The following is a 25052-nucleotide window of genomic DNA, read 5'->3' as shown; positions in this document are numbered from 1 at the left end:
GAGCCAAATAAGGCAAATACGTAGATATAAAGCCTCATACGAGTTGGTTCTGGCTTAAGAAAAACCACTCAAGGTTTTTAAAAAGTACTGGGCTTTGGTTTTATATTGAGGTGTTCAGAGAAACCACTGCCCAAGTTTTGTCTTATGTCTTTCTTAAAAACAGTTAAAATCAAATATTAATACATGGTTTATTTTTTCTTGTATGGAAAAAGCTAATTTTATAGTTAGGCAAGTTCATTTACTAAGGAGCTCATTTTTTGCACACATAACATCACATATTAATATGCCTAGATTGTTTGAAAAGATCACAAAATAATCATTTCAGTCCATTTAAGTATAATTGTTGCTTTTATTAAATTTTCAACTCCTAGAGAATTATTAAAGAAGAAGAGCCAAGGGCCATGATATAATGAGGAGTGGTAATTAGGTTTCAGAATTGGCTCTGTCAAGGGCTAGCTTTGTAACTTTAAGCAAATAACTTGGTCTTAATTTGCTTTTGTTCCTTATGCATAAAATAGAAGTAATACTACCTGTTGAACTTCCTCACAGGATTGACTTAGTGATAATGAGGTAATAGATGGGGAAGAACTTAAAAATACTATAAAGTATAGAGTTTTAGTATCGGAAATAGAATTTAGTGATCCATATTGAAAATTCCTTCTTTAACAATGGTGGTATGGCATTTTGTTAAGAGTAAGAACAGCAAGAAATAGTATCTTAATAGTTGTTTTAAATATAACCCAGTAACTAGCTGAGAAGAAAGTATACTGAACTTTTATATTCAAATTATCATAACTCTACTAAATAAAATATATGTACTTGTATATATTTCAAGGCTTACAACTTATTGTAAATTTGTAATAAATTTATGTATTAAAGCTAATAATTTAGTATTAAGGAATTATAAGTGGCCTGTACTAAGGCATTATCTTTTTTGGTCAGGTTTGGTATATATTGGAAGACCTAAAAAAAGTTAATTATCTTAATAACTACGTTGTTCTTGCGTTTTAGCAGTCATGTTTGTTTTGGTTTTTGGGTACTTTGCATTTTTTCTTTCAATCTAGATGTTAAAATTTTATGCCATTTTGAGCTGGAACAAATTTTTTATGACTGCTTTCAATTAAATTAGCTTCATAATCTCATGGTACTGCCAAGAAACCAGGGTGATCTAGAGAGGGAAGAAAGCATGCGATTTTGTGTCAGTTTGTGTTTGAATTGACTCTACTACTTACTGGGTGTTTAATTTCTTTGACCTTAAGTTGCTCCATGTGTAAAATAGTCATCATAGTATCTGCTCCTAAAGCTCGTGAAGATTAAATAAGTTATATAAAATGTGCCTACATCAGTGACTAGTATAATTAGGTGTTGGAATAAAGTTATTCATGACCCTCCTACTCCAAACACACATGCTTGTATAACTGAAGTTTAATATTTGTTTTCTTTGTCCTGTAGGGACTTCTTGAGGGAAAAGGAGAAAATTAGTATGCTATTTAGCTTTTCTTGAAACCATACATGTATGTATGTATGTATATATGTATTCAGTATACATGTATACTGAACTGGTATATACATACATCTGGGATAGCAATAATATTTCTGGATTATAGATTCTTAGAAATGTATTGACATCTTAAAATGTCCAAGAAAAGTGGTAAATGAACTGGAACATCATGAGTTAATTACAGTAGATACATTGCCTATAAAAGTGTTCAGCTTCCTATAGTCTAGGGGTTATTCAGATTTTTCTTAATCCACATTACCCAGGTTTACAGGGACTATTACCATTGAGTAAGATGAAGAACTGCTCTGTTAGGTAAGGTTCATAAATCAGAATTCAGCTTGGAGTCCTTTAGTTGGTCCTACTTAGAATGTACAGTTTCCTTTTATAAGAAAAAAGAGTCTAGTTGCCCTGAGTAAAGGTTCTTTGGAGAACAATTATTGCTCAAAGGGGAAGAGGCAGGGGGTGGAGGAGAGTAGTTCCTGGGAGTTATGCTGGGCCTTGGGGAATACAGAGATGAATAAAACATCATCCGTCTGGTTGATCTTATAGACTACTGGAAATAGTTGACATGTAAGCTCATATAATATTCTGGTGAAAGTTACATAGGAGTCCAGATGAGAGAATGACTTAATGGTAGGGGAGATTTCCAGAGGAGACGGCCTTTGAGTGAATCAGATTGTGAAAGATGAGCGAGACTGCCTGGCGGAGAAAGACAAGTCTTTAGGATGGTATTTGGTAGCAAAGCTTGCACAAAGGTATATGTAGAGAGTAGACAGTATGGCATTTTGGAGCTAAAACCAGGCTTTCATTTTAGGATTGTTCTCTAGAGGGAATAGCTATTTTAAAGCAGAGAGGATGGAAAGATTAATAATAATAATAGCTTGAAGGAGCATTCTGAAGGAGGTGCCAAAGGAGGTTGGTGTTGCAGAGAACTCTAGGTTTTTTCCTTCTTAAAATCACCAAATAACAAAGGGCTCTCTATTAACATGTAATTGCTTAGTCTAAGTGAAATTAACATAATTATTCCATACTCAAGAAACATCCATTAGTTTAAGGATCTCCCATTAAAAGCTACCTGTATAACTTTCATATAAAACTTGCAGAGTTCTGAAGACACATCTAGATATTTAGCTTGAATATTTTAGATAATTAAATGAATGAAAAAGTAATATTGTTTGGATGGGCAGGAATAAAAATTCAAATCATCTTGAAATAATTTTTTTTCTGAGCAATTCTGATTTTTTATTACATAGCAATACATGTTTATCATAGAATATTTAAGAAACAAAATAATAGGTTACCTCTAATCAATAAGCAAAGATAAACTTTGGGTGATATGTAACATTCCAGTCACTAAACAAGGTTTTAATATTTATTCAGACTCCAGAGTTCCATCAACCAGAAGCTATATTTAATACTTCTTTAAATTAAGAAAAATGGTTTTCTAAACATGTTTTACTGACTGAATTACCATGGCACTTGAGAGTTTGGTTAATTAATACAGTACATTCTGATTTTCATTTAATACTTAAGGTAGCTGCTTCAACTGATTAAAATTTTAACCTATTTGATTAAATACTAACAAATAGCTTAATTTAAATTGCTCCTTTCTTACTACTAGACATTCTTCACAATGCTAAACAAAAGAAACCTTAAAAACTATATGGTTCACCTCATTTTACAAATGAGGAAACTTTTCTTTCAAGCTTTTATTTCCAAACTTATTCTTTTAGATTTTCTTTGATTTCCAATGACTCATTAGTTTAGCTTGTGTTTTGTTAAGCTCACAGTTGATTGCAATCCTCTTTCCTTCTGGTCAGCCTCTGCTTTTTCCATCTCTCAGCCAGTGGTATAAAGAAAAGGGAAACAGAAGAGAGGAGAAAGCACGTGCTAGAGAAGTAGAAGGAGCCCACGTATGTCTGGGTATAATCGTGTAACCAGCCTGGAAGGAAGGAATGATTTCTGTTAGCAAAGCAAACCTTCCCATCAGTCATTCTCAGCCATGAACTAACTGCCTGCCCCTCAAAGCAAGGAGCCTCCTGTACTTACCAGTCTGTATTGTGACCTCTTAGAAAATATGTTAGTCAAGCTGCTTACCTGTCTTATTTTCTATTGATGAAGTTAAGTCAGTTCCACCTAAGTTAGGGACTTAACACTCTGTGGGAAAAAAGGTCATTGTGGACCCAGAACTCTTCTCCAGTCTTAAATGGAAGTTGGAGAAAATTAGGGACACATACAACTTTATTTGATGATGATTCTTAGAAGGCCACTGTTCTTACAAATAAAATAATTGTGCATTTACTGCTGTTTTCCAAAGAAAAAAGTGAGAGAAGTAATTTTCTTTTTTCCTTCAGTGAACAAATATTTGAGAACTTAACTAGGTTTCCAGCAGTGTGCTAGGGGTTGAGGATACAATAATGAACCAAAACATGGTTCCTGTTCTTGCAGACTGTACAGTTTAGTGAGGAGTTAGGTATTAACCATATAAATTACACAGCGATAAAGGCTATGAAGGGAAGGTTCAGGATACTGAGAGAGCATATGAAGAGGGATTGACTACTTTGTTAAGTGGGTTAAATGATGACTGTAATTTGCCTTGAAATCAGAATGCTCTTTTAAAGCAAGAATGGGAGTAGGTGTCCTGAAAATCATTTGGCTAATGGCACATACTAGAACTTTTAAGTGAAATGCTTTTTTTTCCCTGTGTGTGTGGCAAAGAATATTTGCAAGGTAACAGTATTTAAACGCTGTTGGAAAAGTCAGCCCTGTGAAAAAGGCAGTCTCAGTATTATTGTAAAGATAGAGCGTTATATGCATATTATGTTTGTAGGTGCAAACTTACATTATGGCTTTTATATTTAAAATTCTAAAAAAAAATCTTTAAAAATTAAAGCTGTTATTCTCATCATTTATTCAAAAAATTTTGGTGCTATATGCCAGCACAGTTCTGGCTAATAAGGGTATACCCATGAACAAAATCAATGAAAATGTCTGCTTTTATGGAGCTTACATTGTGTCTTTTAATTTTCGTTTATATCTTGGAACATGATTTCTCACTGGATGTGTAGAGTAGAGTATACCTTTTTTTAGGGCGAGGGTGTCTGATTGTGTATGTCTATCTCCTGTCTTTGTTCTCTTAATGGCTCTGATAAAGACTGAATTTTTTTTGTTGTTTCATTAGCTTTATATTTCTTGTTCTTAATGCAGTGAGAGAATGGAATTTTTATAGCCTCTTAAATTTATCTGACTTTAAGTTGGTTTTTTACTTATTGACTCCTTGTTTGATCAGTGACCTGAATGAAATGTTTCTTAGAGTTAAGCAAAAGAGTGGAGTGAAACCTATTAGGACAAGTCCTTGTATTATGTTAATTGTGATTTTATATAGATAAGAAATAGACGACCCAATCTCTCAACTCTTATAGAAATTTCTGGAAAGGGAGTGTGGAAAGCAGCACTCCCTTTTATCCCTTGTCATTCTTGCCTTAGTCCTACCAGTACAGCAAGTTTACCAGTATATACATAACCTGTGAATTATGACACGAGTATTAGAAGTAATGCTTTGGGAAAAGACCAGAAATTCTTGGACACAAGGGTAGATAATGCCACTAAAAGGTCAGGAGGGCGCAGCTAAAAATAGTGAAAATGGGTTATTGTTGTTTTTAATAAATCCCAGAGAGCCTAAAACAGTTTAAGAGAAAACTGCTTTTATAAGCCTTTCTTTTCACATACATACACACATTTAAAGTCATAATGTTGTTTCTGAAACATTAAAGGTTAAAATTAATATGTCTTACCAGGGCAGAGAATCACTCAGCTGTTTTAGAAATGTTTCCATGTATTTCTATGCAAAATGTAATGAAATAATTTAAGTCTGTTTCTCCTATTTATACTTTTTTCTTATTTATACTTGATACTTGAGATATTACTATTTTTTTATTCTAAGATCCAGTTACCATTCAGTAGGATATTAATGTGCAATTGAGTATTTAGTTTTAGGATTCTATTTATAATAGCAAATACGAGGTGAAATGTAAGACTATATTGTATTATTGATTGTTATGATTTGTCTCATGAAAGTATTAGCTGCCATAATCAAGCTTAGATTTAAGTGGCTATACAGGTATGTTAAATTTGGAACTTTATTAATATTGAAACATCTACTGTATTTGGTTGGAAGAGTTAGCTTTTCCCCACCACTGAAAGTAAAAGAATACTGTATATTTGGTCTAATTTTATCAAGTCTCTATACTTTTTTTGTAACAGTATGAAAAAGCTGTGTGCAAATGCACTTTCAACCCTAAATAGTTTAATACTTCCAAGTATATATTTTTAAAAGAAATTGTTAATAGTTCAAAAGCCATTGTTTTCTAACTACTTTAAGTGGAAACACACACATAGATGATCGTTCAAAGACTGGATTCCTTTGTGGTCCTAGCAAAAGCATGGTGAATGGCAGAGAAAGTTGTGATTATGTACCAGCCGTTATCCAGGAAAGTGTGCGTGCATCTGAGTGTCCACCCCATGCTGAGTGTTATTGTATGTAGCCAACAAGGTGCAGACTTCTTAAGCTGCAGTCCCCTATAAGCTGTCCTCAGTATCTCCAGACTGCTTGCATCAGATACACCTGAAATGCATGTTAATTGTGTTTTGGGCAGGAATGTCTAAAAATTTTCCTGTGATCATTTAAAACAACTAAAGAAGGTAGGGCTCAGCTTCCTTCAATAGTTTTGCAAACCTTCTCTTACAGTCAACACAAAAGAGATTAGAATAATCTTTCAAATTTGATAATATAGGATTTTAAATTTATTTTTAAAATATCAACATTTTAAGACTATTTAACATCATTTTATGAGTTAAGCCATACATGTTTAAAAGTTAGTTTAACATCCTGTCTAAAAAGTATTCATACCTGCGATATCTCAGAACTTGATTTTTGAGCTGAGCTATGATTCTTTTTTATTATGATTACTACTGTTTAGTTCACTATTGGTCATCTTATTAAAACTTAAAACATACCCAGAAGGCCCTTAATTCCAAAGTTGACACTAGTTCAAATAAATGGTTGAGAATACTGTTGTAAGTTGTTTTGCTGGTTGCACCAGCTGATGGGCTGCAGCAGAGTGGAGACTTCCAAAGTATACAGAGACAGTGATCTTTACTCATCCATGGGGTTACTGGAGCCACTGGCTAGCTGTTACCAGCCATGTCATTTTACTTCAGGTGTGCTGTACAAATGTATTCCATATGTGCCATGTTGGGAAAAATCTTGGGAAACATTGTTTAGCAAATTTAAATCTTAGTGCCTTTTAAGACAGGAACTCTCTGAAGGCCCCATAATAGAAATTTGCAATAAGATTGACTGGGAGTGCTTTAAGTATTGGCTCTGTGCTGTGAGTTTTATTGAAAGAATTGTGGTCTGTGTTAGGATTTGGAAGCTTGATTCCTTGGTCTTGCAAAGGAATATATATTTGCGAAGGAAGGACCTCTTGATTTTCTTTTTTAAATCACCCTAAAAAGCTATTTAGCATTTATTTTTATTGTTTTTATAGAGATCCATTAATTCTTGAAATGTCAAATCAAAGTAAAAGTCTGTGAGGCATTGTTATTTGTGGGGAAAATATTCACTGGATAAATAAATGATGTATATTATTTTCCTTTGCTTCTTCCGAGTATAATATATTCCTTTGGATATAGAGAACAGAGAACTTTACTCTGCTTTCTCATTTGTCCCCCACTTACCCCAACCTCTAGAAGGGATTTATAGCAAACCAAATGGTTGAGTTGTTTGTTTTCCAAATAAAATTTGAGGCCATAGAGAAATTCTCAAATGATAGGCCAAGATGACTGATAAAACTGTAGAAGGCATGATATAAGATGGAGTGAGGACTCAAGGGTATATTTGTTTAATATTGTATTCTGAAGAGGATAGAATAGAGATATGAAATAACCTTTCATCCTCATTTCTGTGAACTCATCTGTGTTAATGGAACAGAGACAAGCTTAGATGGATGAATTTCCATTTTAGCCACTGTCTTTTTTTATAAAACAAAATTGCCAGCTTCACTCCGTGGTGTTTTTGATGATGTGTGACATCCACAAATAATAGCAAGAGAGAAATGTACTTCTCCTTTAGGAATTAGTTAACTTTAACTTAGGCTGGCACACAGTCAACATCGTTTATTTGGCATTAGAAATGACTTTCCTTGAGTTGAAAAAAATTACTTGTGAAGTACCTACTTGATTAAGTGAAACTTTAATATATTTTAAGGTCATTCTTATATCACAGCTCAGAATGTCTTCATTTAAAGTTAAGAAAATGGAGACAGGAAGTGGCTTAACCAAATTTCCTATTAATGAATTGGAGGAGGAATGCAAATTCTAATAATTCTCAATTTTAGAGGTTCTAGGCTGTTGTCCTTAGTATTAAGTCCTGGCAATGTACGTAGCAGAGTGAGTGCTATGCTGTGACATAGTAAGCTATTGAAGAACATTAGGAGACAGTCTTTTGTCTTCTCTCTGTCCCACGTAGCAGCTAGCAGAGAGCTATGCCAGTGAGTGATTTGGTAATTATTCAGTGAATACTGAGTTATAATCAAATATTTATGGTGTTTTAAGGGAGTTTTCAGAAGATAATTGTGATTGGTTTAAATATATATTAGTGTATTATATGCATTTATCAGTTGAGAATGGGTATATGAAGGAGAGGGGAACTGCATTAAGATTTATTTTATAGGCAGTTAATTTGGGCCATTGGTGGTTTCCTTTTTAAATGAAACAGCCTCTAGTGTTCTGAGCTTACACGCCAAACGCCTTTGGGTATAAGATTAGGAATTTCCCATAAATAGCTTACATCTGACTTGTATGTTGGAGAGTATGGTTTTATGCTTCCTTTTGCTCAAGGCACTATTATATTTATATTGCTTTCTGCAGGTTTACTTTTGTTAACAGGGGTCTACTGGAAATATAATAAGGTTTTAAAAATAGCAATACTTTTTATTTTTCCATAATCTTCCAAGGTTTCTATCTTAGTGCCAGAGTGTAGATCTGGATGCCATCTACCAACAAAAAATAGCAGTTGGGTTTTGGTGAGCAATGACATTTGGCCTATACTTAGGTCTACTTACCACCCTGGGTCAGGAAACCTAGAGCAACCCTAAAACTGTGACCTAGTCTGAAGCAGGCCATATTATTAACTAAAATTGAATTTGTCCCTGAGTGTTGGAAAGGAATAGGAGGGACTGTGGGACAGAGTAGGCAGAGTGGTAGCTTGTGGAGGAGGTATGTGTTGGCATGGGGGGTAATTTTTAACTTTTATCCGTTTCAGTTCCTGTCACTTTCAGCAAAGATCTGATAAAGAATTTTGTTGCTACTATATTTTTTTAAATCACAGTCTTGGTTTCAAAAGTTATATATATATATATATATATATAAATTTTCTGTGCATATGCTCTATTTACATTTTTTAAAAGAAAGAGTAGTTTTAAAAAACTCAGTTATGATTCCTATGGCTTTCCTATGCTTTTTTTTCCTTTTCCTTGTTTTATTAAAATAATGCTGTATAGGACTAACTTGTTTTTCTTTTTCATTTCCATGCAGGAAGGAGAAAAATACTGTTCATGTAATCGATGTTACCATTTTTAACTAGTGTTTTGACTGAGGATTACTTTGAAAAGTTTTACTGTTTGCTAGATTGCGAATTTTAAATGCCTGTAATCTTTTATAGGAATTTCAACTTTTGCAATTTAGTAATAGCAGATCCAACAGGTAAGTAAAAAATGAGAATCTCATATGGTTTTGAAGATATGTTTGGTTGAGGATATAATATTTTGTAACCAGTAAGCCTTTTGATTGAAAGCTAAAGACAGTCATGTAACTGCCCATTCCTGTAGAGAACTAAGTGAATCTGTTTATCAGCGTTTTTGAAGTTCTTTGGTAGTTGCTGCTAGAGTCAAGTTAGGAACAGATCTAATGGCCTTTGTAAAGTCCTCTTCGTCATTAGCGGAGGAATGACTTACAGGAGCAAGAGCTTACATGCCAGATGCCTCAATAGAATGCTCAGCACAGCATTGCAGTCAGTGAGAGATCATGGTATAGAGTGCAGAGAAGGAAATTTAACTGAATTATATATTAATTATCATAATCTTGTTTAAGATACTGTGAGCAACTCCCAGACTAAAAATCTATACATAAGCTTTCAGCAATAGCCTTATCACTTCCTTTGACTTTTTTGTAGACCTTAAATAAAATTTATTATTGCCTAAATAATATTCTCAGAATTAGCAGGTAAAAATTCTATCATGAGCACTCTTTATTCTCACATAAAGTGCCAGGGTATTGTGGACTTTGGGTAATTCAAAGTATGTAAAAATTTTTCGACTCACAGTAAGAAATGTACTTTATATCACATATTTATATTACATAGATATGTATGTGTGAAATAAAAGTTTCACAATAAAATGATGCACTCTGTTTTCTAATCTGCTCTGTTGTAGTCTATCCTTTTTCATTAAAAAATAAAATAAAAAGATTATGGCCCAACAAATTAATTTCAAGACCCACACTCATATTGACAGCTTTTCCCTTTCAGGTATTGGGCTTCACAAAACTTGGCCTTGTCTTTTCATATGCTAAACTCTTTGACTATTTTATTTTAAGATGTATACTAAAAAATAGAACATACAATCTCTAAACATGTTATAGTTTTGTTTCTTGCCTTTATCCTTTGAATAAGATATTCTGTGCACTGGTATTTGTTACCTCCTATACTTTTGGCTTAATAGACTTGAAGAGTTCTAGAGTGTCATTGGACAGCCAGTGAAGAAGGATTAAGACTGGAAAAATGCATCAGCAAACTGTATTTGAGTTCTTTTCTGTGTCTCACTGACTAGGCACCTCTGGTGTTTGGTCTCCTTTTACTGGTTTCTATATAACAATTCTGGCTTGACTTTAAAATTCTAGACTGCTCTCCAGGTATGAAGTGTAGGCCAAGTTAGACAACATGAGAAGAGATGTGTTCATACATGCAAATAAGGAGTTGGTTGCGTATTTGTATAAATATTTCCTATAGAATAGGTACACGTAAACTAAACCTCAGAGAGTGGCGCATTTTTTCCCTTCTAGCAATAATCTTTGTTATTAGGTTTTTATACTTTTTCTTTTGATATTTGCCTTTTCTAAGTCTTAAGTCTCTATAGAGGTACAAACCTAGTTTTTAAAGAAAATGATAGTCAAGGTCAGATTCTTTTTCTGTCTCACTTTGGGACTACAGGCGACAAGAGTAAGTTTTAGGTAGAATCCCTTTCTGTGGGTGATGGGAAATGCTGTAGTAATTTGTACACTCAGATGCATTGAGAACTATAGTGTGAAAGATTCTGAAGTTCAGTCTGTTCCCTAGAAATATTTCTGTGTGAGTAGTCTGTCTTTTAATAGCCTCGGATTAAATGTTCAGCAAGCATAAAATGTCCAGTTAGGTAAATAGTGTAAAACAACACTTCAGTCTTAAAGCTAACTTAAGTAATCAGGGTTCCCCACAATTCTGCTCTACTTGTATTTAATGTTCACCATATATCCTCTCCACAGAGATCCTGGCCTATAAGCCAAATATCTTCCTACCTTTGGTACGATAGAATATGAAGGGCCTGCATCTCTCTTTGAAAGTAAGAGATGTTGAGAAGCCCAGGAAAGCCACATGGCACATCTGAAGAGCAATGGGGTCAGGCTCGCAGCTTTTAAGCTCTATAAAAGGGACTCCTGTTTAGATAAAAGATGGTAGTGGTTCTTTTTTTTTTTTTCTTTTTTAAGCATCATAGGTCTTTTAAGACTCTGATGAAACTGGATTGTCTCCTCAGACAAGTAGACTTACATACAATCCCTGCTCCAAGACACCGAAGAGGATATAAAAATCTGCTTAGCGCACATCTGTTGAATTAGCCCTCAGATTCTCCTGGACTGGGGATGGAGTATGACAGTTGGTATAGGAGCAGCAGAGATATCATCACTTTCTTTTAACCTGATATTGTCATTACATGTCACTATTAATCATGGATCAGCATTTTCTTTCATTTGCTCAGAATGTGCCTAAGCTCTTACCTGCTATAGGTGGTCCAGGAAGGATAGCTATACCAGCAAAGAAAAAGGCGAGTCCATAAAACCTGTGTGTTACAGACTCCTCACTCAGATCAACCTGTAGAGATTAGAATTCAGTGTTAGCCAAATTGAAGATGAAATTCAGTAAGAGCTACAAAGGGACAAATAATGTTTATGTCATCTGAAGCTGTGAACAGTTGACTTCTGAGGTAATTTGGATGACCTTTTGCCCTGATATTGTGAAAGAGCTGAGGCAAACAGAGAACAAGTTTTTCACTTGGCAGGCAGTGTTTTCACTTTGTCAGTAAAGAACATTGGTGTTTGTTTCTTTTTTAGCCTTGGGTGTTCAGGGGTCTTCACCAACTGCCCCCACCCCTCCCGCCCCCGCCCGCCCCCCCGCCCCAACCTCACTGCTCTTCTCTATTAGGAAATGGTATTTACAATCTGAGCCTACAGTGGTATAGTGGTATTCTTGAATCTGGGCATGGCTGGGTACCAACCATTGGTTTGTAAAAAATCAGATAACACAAAGAGTTGATTTCAGCTTTAGAAAGTTTGGCTTTTGCCTAAGCCTCATATGATATCCTGTGGCATTTATGCTAACAATTGATATCAAGGCCAGAACTTTCCCAGGGATTCCGTTCCAACATATTGGAGATCTAGTTCCAAGAAGAACCCCTGGGGTTCCGAGAAGAGCCCAGAAGTATTTGTATAAGTGTTTCCATCCCATCTGGGTACAGGACTCTAAGTCAATTTGGGGTAAAAATGGAGAAGAGTTAAAAAAAACAATGTCCCAAACAGAACTCTCAACAAGAGAAGCCACACTGGTCAAGAAGCTCCTTTTTCTCATGGGAGAACTGTTCAATATTGCATCTTAGAAGGAGCCAAAGAAATTTCTGAAGCTGGAGGAAAGAAGTGAACAAAAACCTAACCTTCTGGGAGACTGATAAGCAAAACCAAATATTATCAGTCCCTTTTTTGCTTTCGTTTCTTTCCTGTTCCATGTGGTAGCCCTCTCATCATCCCTCCCCCCAAAGTGAGATGAATAACTGGATGGGATATAGCTGCAGGGTTTCTGAGGCCTTACGGATGATATTTTTAATTATAAAGTTAATAACAAAATACTGTTCTGTTTGGGGGAGATTATTTTCAATACTTGCTTGTCCTAACTGGTTTAACAATGTTAATAAGTGTGTCTACTCACCAGTACAGGCATTATCAGTGCCAGGTGACCACCAGAGAAAATGGCAGAGAAGATGGTATAGGTCATGAGTAGTGGAAATGTGGTGGCTAAAGGAGCAAACAGGTTAGTGATGCAGCAGCCGATCAGGTAAGACTTGTAGTAATGATACTTTCTGATCCAGTTTCGATCAGCAATCCATCCAAAGATAATTTGACTGACTGACTCAGTGATACCTGGAACAATTTCGAAAAGGTCTTATGAAATCCTAATTCCAATTTTCTAGCTCCGTTGAAAAATGTAAATGCCTAAGGCATCTTTTCCTAAGTAATGTGACTTTATCTTGAGGCTAGGACATATGAGAAAAAAAATGGTTTCATTTGTCTATCAGTAGATTCTGTCAATTACTTAGGTATTCCAAACACACCTAACAAAATACCAGAAAGACTCCTGCAGGGTTGGGCAGAAGACCCATCGGGTGCTTTTTCTTGTGTTTGGAAAGTTCATACCATGGAACTGGGAATCCCTGGTTACAGAGGCCCCTGGGCTCAGGAGGCCTTCCTCAAAGAAGTCCGCAGGTGAGGAAGTAAGATTTTTAAAGACTAGTAGACCTTTAGGTCAGTGTCCTGGGGAAGTCTTGGTGGATGATTGGAGTACAAATAATAGTCTTATTGAAAAAAAGTAGATGTTGGAACTTCTTAAAATTGTACATGAGGTTTTAATAATTGAGCCCTCCAAGAGGTTATTATACTTAAATTGAAAATATATAGGAAGTTTAGAAATAGATCATATTTAGAAACTGTGGTATAATTGGAATAAAAATCTAAGAACCACATAATAACAAAATATCCTTTATCCTGTTATAAGGTAATGTAGCAGTTAAATTCTGAGAGATTTTCAGGTACAGTTGTTTTATACTTCATATTTTTTCTGTGGTTCAAACATAAAACAAATTGCTCCACACACGAAGAAATAAAAAGTGCATACTACCATTTCTATATTTTTAGTTATTTCCTAGGATATACATTGAGTCTTTATGTTATATTCTTTGGTTCCATTTTATAGCTCTAATCTGATCTAAATTGATACTACCAGACATTTTAGTGAAAATCAGTTTAGCTATGTATTTGTTGTGTATGTATACACAAGCTTTATTTGACTGAAGCTGAGTACCTTTACAGTTGGAAACAGGTGCGGTCATAATAACCTTTGTAAGGGTTTGGGATGCTGAGAATTTCCAGATAATTAGAGCGAACCAATTCCATTTCATCCCTTTTCATTTTTTTTTAGAATCCCTCTTTTGTCAGTTGAGAATCTGTTCTGGATCAAGCATCTTGTTTTCATACATTTTTATACTCAACTAAAATGATCGTTTTTATTTTTAACTTGTATTCTAATTTATTTTAAATATCAGCCAATCTGTTAGTGACCAGCCTTAAGAGGTATATTTATCTATGTTATATTACTTCAAGGGGAAAAATCCTTAGCTACAGATTTTTATAGAACATTATTAAATGCTTAGAATGGGCCAGGTACTATCTCAAACTTTACATGTATTACTTGTTGAATCCCGATAACCTTATGAGGATAGGTACTAGTATTATGTTATAGATGAGGAAATTGAGGGATAGAGAGGCAAGTTATTTGCCCAAGTTTGTATAGCTAGGAAATACAGAGCAAAAACTTGAATCTGGGAAGTCTAGCTCTAGAACAAATCCTTTCAACCCCTGCACTATGCTATCTTCCTAGGATTTCTTTTGCTTCCTGGAGTGGCTGTTGCCACTGAGTACCAGCTTTTAAAAATACAGATAGACACATTTGAAAAATTACTAAGACCTTTTTGTTCGTTTGAGGTTGAAGTAGGCTTTCTTACCAGCTATAGAAAGGAGGTAGGAGGCGTCCATCATGTCAATTCCCAGTGTTTTGGCTATGGCTACTAGGTGAAGGTTAGTGACCAAATATGCCAATCGACTAAAGAGTAAAGACCAGGTAAATATGCAGAAGAAAGGATTCTTGAGAAGAGAGATAAAAGAGAGATACTGTTTACAGCTGCACAAAACAGCCTTTTTCTCAAAACTTTGTTCATTAGTTGTTAGGAGCAATCTTTTCCTGTCTGGCCCGTCGTTGAACTCTTTGTTTTGATTTTGTGAGTCAGTTAAACTTGCACTGGGTTGTCCAGGCTTCTGTATAGTATAGTCCCTGATGGTAGACTCCTGTGGCTTGTTGCAGTGTGATGTTTCTGCCCCGCACTCTGCCTCTGGACCACTTGCAGATGAACTGCTACCTTCATCTTTAATATCAGAATTGCTGTTGCTTGTGATATGGATGGGTCTTAAGAGCATACTAGTAGGTACCAAATTCAGTATGATAGCTCCAAGAATTATAAGGGCACCTAAATAGAAAGAAATTGAAAAGTTGTTAAAAATTACCTGTCTCATTTCACAATACTCTGTGTTCTCAGGCTCAGATGAACCCCGCCACTAAATAGTCATAGTGTAATACTTCCTTTGTCCCAGAATTTAAAAGTATTTAAATCTGATGACTTAAGTGTTAGCTGTATGTGCTGATGTATCGTTGTGAAAACGGTGTCCTTTGGAGATAAACAAAAACAAAAACAAAAAACAATAGATAGCATGGAAGGAGAAGTGTTATTTGTGCTAAAGTAAAAAAAGAATAAGGGTCTTTAGGTGGGAGGGGATATTTCAAATGCTAGAAAATTACATTGTGTTTTAAATAGGGAATTTTAAGTATCTTGAAGTGAGGATATAGATTTAGGTATAGGAAATATAGAATTTGACGATAGGAATCATTTGGACACTGTCTTTGAGGAGGGGACAGCCTTTTGTCTCGACATTTTTAATTTTCATGAAAGAAGACATGCCAGTTTTGCCTTTGAAGCTGAGTAGTTGCTTAATTTCAGCATGGCCAGACCAAAGTGGTGACTTGTGTTTGGTGCTTCTAGAGAAAGAATTAGCTGTAGGTTCTTGCTATCTCTTATGGATTTGTCAGCTGGACCTCTTCAGCATGCGGCTCCTGGTAGTTTTTTCCTTAGGAAAAGAAAGTTTCAATAAAACTGCTCTGTAGATAGAAATGGGTTCTTATATATATTCATATATATTTGTGCATGTGATATTTTTCCAGGAATTTGATTATTTTAATCCAAATGTTTTATCTCAGGCTCAAAGAAATTGTGGAGAGAATGATTGTCATTCATTTGTGAAAATTTATAGTTGACAGCATGTAAAAGATTAAGTATTAAGGGACATAGTCCTCATTCTACCCATTTTTTTCTTGTCTATTTTAGTCTGATGGAGGAGGGATTTTTTAATGCAAATTTTTTTCTTAAAGGGAAAATTTGAAAAGAGAGAGCTTTGGTGGTAGAAGGAGAGGAGGGAAGTCCTTGTCTCCCCCGTAGTATCACTTTCCTCACAGGGTGTTTCCCAGCCATGCACTGTATTCTGTCCCCTCGGACAGTAACCCCGTGGTGAACTCGAGCTGCTCACGTGGCTGGCAGAGCCTGCAAGTAGTTTAAGATCTCTGCTGCCATGTACTCTCTAAGGAAGAGGAGCATGTTTCCTTTAGAAGTCATGCTCATTTCTACTCTGGCTTCAAAAGTCTTCTACTTTCACTCATCAAAGACAGAAAAGCAAACATGAAGTCTTGCAGAGTTGATAGGTCAGAAACAGAATGACTCACCTGTCCAGTCATATTGGTCTATCAGGAATTTTGTAAAAGGTGCTAACAGGAATGTCAGTCCCATCCCTGAACGGGCAATAGCTGTACAAAGTGCTAATCGTTTTTTGAAGTATTTGCTAATTAACACCGCAGCTACTTGGTACAAGAAAGCGGAACCCAAACCTAAAAAGAAACAATAGGTTGGAATCACTTACGTGAACTGCCTTAGTACCAGACCAGGTATTCTCCTGGACCCAAAATAATAAAACTAGGCATCGAAATAATAAAACCCATGGACAGTAAGAGGGAAGGTTCCTAGTTTCCCCTTTTAAAGTCTTACTTTTACAGTGAACTCACCAGGTAAAACTCCTATTGTCACACAAAGAAATGGAATGCTTGTAGCCTGACTGCTGATCAGAAATCCACCACTTATAAGAAAAGCTCCAAGAATGGAAACAGTTTTGTCTCCATATGTATCGGCGATAATGGCAACCAGAGGACCTTGGGAAAAGAAAGAAAGTGTAGTCCTAGGTGAGTGTGCTCTGGCATCCCTTCTCTTCTGATGTGGAATTTAAACGAGCATCTGAAGGAAAACTCTACTTTGGAGTATTGCGTATTCAAAAAGATGTCTGTATTGGGTTTCTTAATATTCCCAGCCCCACACTATTTTGCTTTTTGGAAGAGTTGTTATTGTTTTTAAGGAAAAGAGGATCGTAAATAAGTTGGTTTGGAGGGGAAGCTTATTGAAAATGCATTGAAATTGCATCTCACAAAATGAGATTGCATCTAGTAACCTATGACTAGAACAAAGTTTGATGATTAATCTATTCCTCCTCCACACTGTAGCTCCGAATAGAACTAAAAGAAGAAGAATTGGTTCTCTACTTTGTGTATGTTTAGATGATGAGATCAGAACTTCATGGTCGGACTTCCCAGTTGAGAGACAGACTGGCTCATAGAACCTATGCTAAGGCACTGTCAAAAGAAAGCAGGCATGAAGAATTTGAATGTGGAATTAAATAGTTGGATTCTTCAACTTCCTTTGTTTGAGCTCTTAAATTTCCCAGTTTTACCAAGTCAAGTGAAGGCTAAACACTGCAAGTCCTTTTCTCAGCTTTATATATTAATGAAAAAACCTGAGTTTTAGCAACATTTCAGTCTTGAATGACAGATGAGTCTTCTTGGAATTGCCCTTTGTGGTCCTTCTCCTTGGACACCAAACTTATTTTTGGCTTCATACCTGCTGCAATACTAAGAGATGACATGATGGATCCAATCCAACCAGTTTGCTCTGAGGTGCTTTCAAATTCTTCTTGAAAAACCACAAAGAAAATTGCAGAAGTCTTGATCATCCCCACCACAAACACATTTACCTAAATCAAAGCAGACCAAAGAGTCCAAGTCAGGTGGTGCGTGAGCCGTTACAGAGAGGTTACAGCTGCTCAAAGTTAGGATTCCCCCGCTCTCCACTATTTACCAGTTCTTTTAGCATTTCCTCACATTTAATATTTTACGGGGTGGTCATCTCCTAAGAGCTTCTCTACGTACTTTACATGAAAGCGCCTCATTTAATCATTCCAAGGCTATGGAATAGAAGAGTCAGTATTGTACTAGAGAGCAAGAAAATGAGGTTTAGAGAGATTAAAAGTTGCTCAGAATGGAGGTGCTGGAGCCGAGATTTGAACCCAGATAGGCTGACTCCAGTCAGCACTATGCTGTCCTATCACGGTGGCATCTGTTAAAGGCAGCTACGTCCAGTTATTTTTGTGAGAAAAGCCCATTGCTCCAAAAGATACTGTATTGTTCCTATCAGTTCTCAGGTCAGATTTGCTTTAATCGCTCTTGAGCTGAGTGCCCTTCCTCACTTGATGTGTAGATAGGGTGACCCTGTAATTTATCCAAGTTGAAACAAAAAAAGGAGCACTACTAATTCATGCCTGGACAGACAACAAGGGTCAATAAAGCGGGTTACCTATGGTTGGGTCATGTTCCGTCTTTCCTTTTGTCCCAACTAACCCTCCTTGCCTGCTCCACCCTCCGCTTCTCCACTAGGAGGAGCGCTCCTTTCAGGACAGGTTTTATTTCTGTGGAGTGCTAACATCTGTTTCTTGGAATTCGGATCAACCTGAGGCAGTGAAGAGCAAGAGTCAGGAGGGAGGAGCAGGAAGGTAAGCCACCTGACCAGGTTCTACAGTCACTCAAAGCCCAGGAGCTAGGTGTACTCACTGTGTCTCCAGGGGCTTCCTAGCTTCCCCTTTCCTTTATTCAGTGGCCTTGGTTTTTCAAGGCCACTCTTCTCTTTGCCTAAGAATGACAGACCCTGGCTTCCCTTTCACTGATTCCACTTTCTCTGTCTACCTAGTAAGTGTTTTCCCCCTGTGGTTCTGCTTTCATCTCACTTTATATCGGTTCCATTGACATTCATTCTCGAGGTCTTAATTGCCACCCGCACATTCATGATGTGGTACGAGTGTTGTTCTGTGTAGTCAGCCTCCTTGGCCTGAATCCTGGCTCTGCTTCATACTAGGGGCGTGATGGTGGGCAAACTACTTCACGTAAGTTAAGCTTCCTCTTTCCTTAAGTGGAGATGAAGTAAGTGTTACCTGGCTTGTAAGACTGAAGATTAAGGAAGTTCTGGTGAAGTACTTAATGCAGATGTTCCTTGACTTACAATGGGCTTATATCCTGATAAACCCATCATAAGTTGAAAATATCCTAAGTCAAAAATGGGTTTAATACATCTACTAAACATCACAGCTTAGCCTAGCCTACCTTAAATGTGCTCAAAACACTTCACATTAGCCTACAGTTGGAAAATCATCTAACACAAAGACTATCTTATTATAAAGCATTGAATATCTCATGTAATTTATAATGCATATCGCTTTGGCACCACTGAAAAGTTGAAAAATAAGTCAAACCATCCTAATTTGGGGACCATCTACTTAGCGCTTAATAGTCAAACTATTACCTATGATTTTATTATCTTGTGTAACCATTCTTCTTAAGAGCTTCATATTCATTGATATAATTGTCTGTTATATCTACTCAGATCAATTCATCCAAAGCTAAACTCCTCTTTCCCTTATCCCATGCCTGCTCTTCCTTTTCATTTCTCTCTTGATGGCTGCCGTCCACTCACTCACCCGCATCAGAGACCTGCCTCCTCTTCAGCACTTCATTCCTTTAGCCCTCACCTGCTGAATAATCAAGACCTTCCCCATCTCCATCGCTAGACTCTTATTTCAGACTAGTATTGTTTCTTGTCTGGAGTAAGGGACTATGAATCGGTGGTGCTCTGAGGTTGCAAAAGTTGGGCGTGGCGAGGAGAAGGTCCCGTATTATATTTTTCCCATTCTGACTTGATAGAAACTACAAATTTTTCATTATTTAGAATGAACAGTGCTATGAACACCAGGGCTATATATTCAAAAGCGAAGAAGATACTTTATAAGCCCCATATTCAGAATGTAATCAGATTGTTCCCCAAAGGTGCATCTGTCAGGAAATGAGAACAGAGAACTTGCACAAACCTTGAGCAGCCCAGACTTGTTTTTCTCAGTTCAAAATACAGAGTGATGATCGTGCCCTCTCATGAGCAAGGCACACTACAATGAAGCATCATTCTGGAAAATATCCTTCCTTTTTTTCTGTGGACATGGGTTCTGTGCTGGCATCTGCAGGATGCTTCTGACCTCTACAATCTGAATTTGGCTAGCCCCAGTTCAGAACCTGTCCTTTCTGGTTTGTCTTTGATGTCTGGGCATAGCATCAGTGAGTGGATATGACTTGTCTCTAATAACTGAGTCTTTGTCTCCCACTAGGTATCAGGAAGCAAGAACAGCCTTTGCATCTACCCTGCCTCCCTCCCTTAGCTTGTAAACTTCCAATTTTGTTCCTATTTTGACTCAAAGATATTAATCTTTTTTCTCAAGGTCTGGATTGTCCCTTAGCTAACTAAGCAGACTAGATAAATCTATATTTCATCCCATGCTTTCGGACCAAGATAGTTGGGTTTCAGTCCTGTCCCATAGTCCACATCAGACATTAGTAAATGGGCTCACCCCAAAATAAAATTCCCTAGAAAATCTCGTGTCTGATCCAGCCCCCTCAATTCTTTTTTATCTTTAAGAGCATGCCTTCTTCCCCTGCCCGCCCCCGCAAGAACTTCCACACCCAGATCATTCTAATTAGAATATTGTCTTGGGAAAGGGAGCTGGATCATCCTGGATCCTCCAGGATGCGCCCTGTCCGGTTCGGGCTCCGGACTTGTCTGCGGCGCCGGCTCTGTGCGCACCATGGGGCTGAAGTCTGGTCGCGCATAGCAGTCGTGGTTACGGAGAATAATGATTAAAGAACGGATTCGCTGCACAATGCGGAGGGTCTTAAATAGATGCCAGTCGAGGATATATAGGACTGAGATGGATGTTTTTTAAGGTGGGGTTGAAAAAAAGACTCAAAAGGCAAGTTCCTTTGAGCCGGATTCGAACCAGCGACCTAAGGATGCCTGGGACCTTCCATTATAGTCCTCTGCTCTACCAACCTAGCTACTTAAAAAAAAAAAAATTACCTTTTCCCTTTTAAATACAGAGCATCAGGTATTGTCAGAAATTGTTTAATAACAATTTCCTTCTACCCTATGTCCCTCTCTAGTATCATCCTAACTTTTTGACCTTCACAGACAAACTAAGGGATAACTAGGTTTTCATGACTTTCTCTCATGCCAGCACTCCACTGTACTGGCTCTTATCAAGGTTATCACACACTTATCTGTTGCTAAACTAATAGCCCATTGCCATCTCTGTGATCTCTGACTTAATACTGCTCATCACTTCTCCGCCTGGATCTGCTTTTGTGATGACGCTGCATTTCTGGATTGCTGCCTCTCTGACTGCTCAGTTTCCTCTGCAGGCTACTCCCCCAACCCCCAGAGATCAGTTTCCCCAGGGTGCTGTCCTAGTTGCTGTTCTTCCTCTCCCTAGCGATTTTACCCACCCTGCCCCATAGTTCAAACCACCAGTAAGCTGATGACTCACAAATTTTAGGATGCAGATCCTGTACTCCAGGTGTACGTAGGCTATGCTGGACACGTTGATTATCCCACAGGTCCCTTAGACTTGGTGTCCAAAATTAAACCATCCAAGCCGTTCACAGATTTTCTCCCCTTCGTTCTGTACTCCCAGCTCAGTGAATGGCACACACCATCCTCCAAGTCGCCCAAGCCAACAACCCTGGACTCCGTCTGTCTCTCTGAACTCGTTAGTCCCCAGGTCGTACAGTTCTACTTTCTCAGTATCACTCAGATCTGCATTCTGTCCATCCCCATTGCTACTGCCTCACTTTAAGGCCTTACTGTTTTCTCACCTGGATTATTTCCATCAGTTAGTTCATCCAACCATTCATGCGTCCACCAACAGTTATTTATTAATGTTCCAGGCTGTTTACTAGGGTCTCAGCTTACAGTAGTGAGAATACAGTAGTGAGAAAACAGACATGGTCCCTGCCCTCTTGGAACGTGTAGTCCAGTGAGACAGGCTAAATACAGAAAATAATCATGCAAATACATAGTTATAAAGTATGGCAACTTAGAATGAGTCCTTTTTAAAAGTAGGGAACTCCCATTGAACTTCTCATTATTGGATTTTCCACTCACATTTCAGAAGCTCATCTATTCTAGAAAAGTATACTTGTAATTCATGCAGACACTAAAAGCATTGCCATCTAAGTGTCCACATTGTGACTGCAGGTGATTAGCCTGAGTTAATTGTTAACATTTTGAGGACCTAGTATATTTTCGTGCTTTTATAACAGCATCACACCCCCAAAAGTGGGACGTTGTTTATTAATCTGCTTATTAGGCAGTTTTTCTTAGTAGCAACTAAATTAGTCAAGTAACTCCTATCCTGAGGATAAAGTAGGAAAAGTAAGGATGGTTATTGGGAAGAAAAGTTGAAGACCAGAGATCCTCACCAACACCAGTACTGCACAGCCTGTGATCTGGTGGGGTGGCCCCGTCACAGGAAGGGCTCTCAGACTTAGGGCATCCTTAGCTTCCTTACTAATAACATTTCTGGGAGAAGAAAGGTTCTGCACTCTTTGGTTATAAAGCTAATGTTTAACAAATAGTTATCAGATTAAGAGTTTGTACTTTCTAGGTCCAGTTGAGAACCTCTGTCCCTACTTTCTCTTCTCTTTCCCTAGAGAGGAGGCATGATGTTTCTGCATTGTCCCGGGAGCTTACTGTAGGGCTGGGCAGGGAGGGAAAGGGTGCCTTTGTGAGCACATCTCAGAGTTAACACAACTTATTTAGAGACACAGGAGGAATTAGAGCTAGTGCCAGTCAGTGCAGGGTAGTTAAGGGAATAGTCGTGATAGGATTCACCAGTATTCTAGAATGACCACGCTAACGATCCAGATCACCAGCAACAACCCCAAGGGCTTCTGGGAGGATGAGGAAAAGAAGTTCATTTAAAAATGGAGTGCCCAAAACAAAAAGAGCGCCTGATCCAGTTGCTTATGGATGAAGGGGAAAAAAATCAGGCTCGTTTCAGAATCCATATCCTTTCCCTTTCCAGACACGGAAAATACCCATTGGGCCTAATTCTAGTGTCGGTTGTGGCTGGTGGGGGTGGGTTGGGAAGTGAGCAGCAGGAAGAACAGAGGAAATGTCCCTATCCCCTTTGGTGAAGGAGGTAGCTGCCAGCAGTGTGACCTGCGTGCTGAGCTGAGGAGAAGCCACCCAAAGCGCTCCTCAGTGCTTCCCGGGGCTGCTTCTGGGACAGGTAAAGCCATTATTGTCCCCAGAGCCTGATTGTCATGCAGCCAGGGCAGAGCTGTTGATGTAACTGGAACATTCTCTGTTTTTGAGGGATGACAGGGAAGAGGAGGAGAGAGGGTGGGAATGCTGCTGCTTTCACTCAAGGTGGATGTTTTTAACTTTCTCATGGGCTCATTGTGGGCCACTGACTTAAGCAGCTGTTGGTGGTTTCTGGCCTTGCTCTGCCCCCTATCCATTAGAATGTGGAGGATTTCATAAGTGATCTTGTTAGGCTGCTTGGAGCCTTTCTCCAGAGTGCCCTCTTTCAGGCAGTAGGAAAGGGAAATTCTTACCAGGAAGAAATGAAACACAATCATCCATCCCCAACCTCCATCCAGGGCTTTAGTGTAAGGCCGGGCCTTCCCGTCCCTCTTCAGCATGATGCTTCCTCCAAATGCAGGAGATCCCTGTGATGAATCCAAGACATAGTTGATTCAGTTGACAGGAAACGGATCTAAACTTCTAAACTTCTTTCTTTTTCTCTATGGTTTAAAACCACTTATACTGTAATTTTTATTTTTATCTCACCCTTTAATAGATGATTTCCACCTGTTTCTAAAGTTGTTTATAGACTCTGATCTCAACCTTAAAAATGCGAGCAGGACTTTTACCATCTTTGGGGATTTTTCTGGAGGCCCACTGCCTGACTTCCCCTGGCAAGTCCACGTGGCTTTGACCATTCCCTTGAAGTATGGCCTTAGTTACGCATCAAAGTCTGTGTGGCTATAATGTCCCTTTATCCCTGTTTATTCTTCAATCACAATCCAGACAGAACCATGGGAGAAGTAAGAAGAGCTAATGCAAGGCTGTGATTTGAGAGACTTCAAAGCCACTACAGAAAATTTTCTATCACCAGTTTGAATGGCATTAGGATGACCACTCATTTTATTTTAGGCAGGAATTGCAAGGGAGTTAACTGCAAAGCCTGACCTCTGATGGTGGAGTGGCCTCTGGCTTCTGCCCAGGTCTGCAGGCCAAATCCCAGGGGAAGCCGTGCCTCACCCTCTGGTCCTTTGGATGAGCTCTTGACTTAGAGAAATAAAAAATGGAAGGGGAGCCTCGGGTTTGGGAATTCCCTTTCCAAAGCACTTGCTAAAATGATAATATTCTAAAGGACTAAAAATAGACATGACAACAGAATGGAACAACTGTTCTTTGAATGGATCCTGGACCTGAAAAAAAATTGTAAAGGACTTTAGGTGGTCAGTAGGGGAAATTTGAAAATGGACTGTATGGTAGACAAAGTTAGATCTCGGGTGTGTTGGTGGTCTTGTAGTTCTGTGGGAGAATGTGCTAAAAAGTATTCAGGAGCGAAGTGTGATAGACCACAGAGTGCTACCTCTTATAAATAAATGGTTGAGTAAAAAAAAAAAAATTTTATAAAGAGAAAGAGCAAAAAAGAAAATGTAAATGTTCTGAGGAAAGAGTATAGCATTCTTTATTTCCCACTGTCAGGTTGACAGGCAGGCTGTTTCTTTCCTGGAAAGGAGACTGCGGGCAGGGCATGTGGAATGGCCATCTGGGGAGCTGGCTGGGCTGGGAGAGAAGCCGGTCATTCCGAATGTTATAGAAAACCAACCCTGACACAGCCCTGTTTTCATCTTACCTTTGACGTGGTGGTCAGCAAAGGAATCCCTCCACAGATGAAGCAAGCACTCCGGAAAGAAAACTAAACTATACAATTTTCTAGAATATCACTGTTTTTTTAAAGCAGTTCATTCCTCTGCACTGTGAAAACAAGCGAGCATTGTAAGGACCCAGAAAGTCAGAGCCAGTTTAGGCTCTCGGGCCAG

General features: G+C 38.0%; 1 protein-coding gene across 1 annotated transcript; it reads right to left on the bottom strand.

Annotated features, from left to right (window-relative positions):
• Window positions 1-2397: 2397 nt before the first annotated feature.
• SLC16A4 (solute carrier family 16 member 4) lies at window positions 2398-23862 on the bottom strand. The gene is made up of 8 exons (XM_011367483.2): window positions 23553-23862; window positions 17683-17815; window positions 16800-16943; window positions 16464-16625; window positions 14641-15159; window positions 12792-13003; window positions 11591-11684; window positions 2398-3443 (listed from the first exon to the last, which is right to left on the bottom strand). The coding sequence occupies exons 1-8, from the start codon at window positions 23637-23639 to the stop codon at window positions 3286-3288; spliced, it is 1509 nt and encodes a 502-aa protein (XP_011365785.1). The 5' UTR covers window positions 23640-23862; the 3' UTR covers window positions 2398-3285.
• Window positions 23863-25052: the final 1190 nt, after the last annotated feature.

Source organism: Pteropus vampyrus, unplaced genomic scaffold (genome assembly GCF_000151845.1).
Source record: "Pteropus vampyrus isolate Shadow unplaced genomic scaffold, Pvam_2.0 Scaffold6, whole genome shotgun sequence".
NCBI classification, from domain to species: Eukaryota; Metazoa; Chordata; class Mammalia; order Chiroptera; family Pteropodidae; genus Pteropus; species Pteropus vampyrus.
The sequence above is the reverse complement of the archived record's forward strand: the minus strand, read 5'-3'. Positions and strand labels throughout refer to the sequence as shown.

Coding starts and splice junctions, on each gene's coding strand:
- SLC16A4 (XM_011367483.2), bottom strand. CDS start 23,639: ATGCTGAAGAGGGACGGGAAGGCCCGGCCTTACACTAAAGCCCTGGAT. Junction 16,626..16,799: donor GACAATAGGAGTTTTACCTG/GTGAGTTCACTG, acceptor GTTTCTTTTTAG/GTTTGGGTTCCGCTTTCTTG. Junction 13,004..14,640: donor CTACCTCCTTTCTATAGCTG/GTAAGAAAGCCT, acceptor AAATTGTTCCAG/GTATCACTGAGTCAGTCAGT.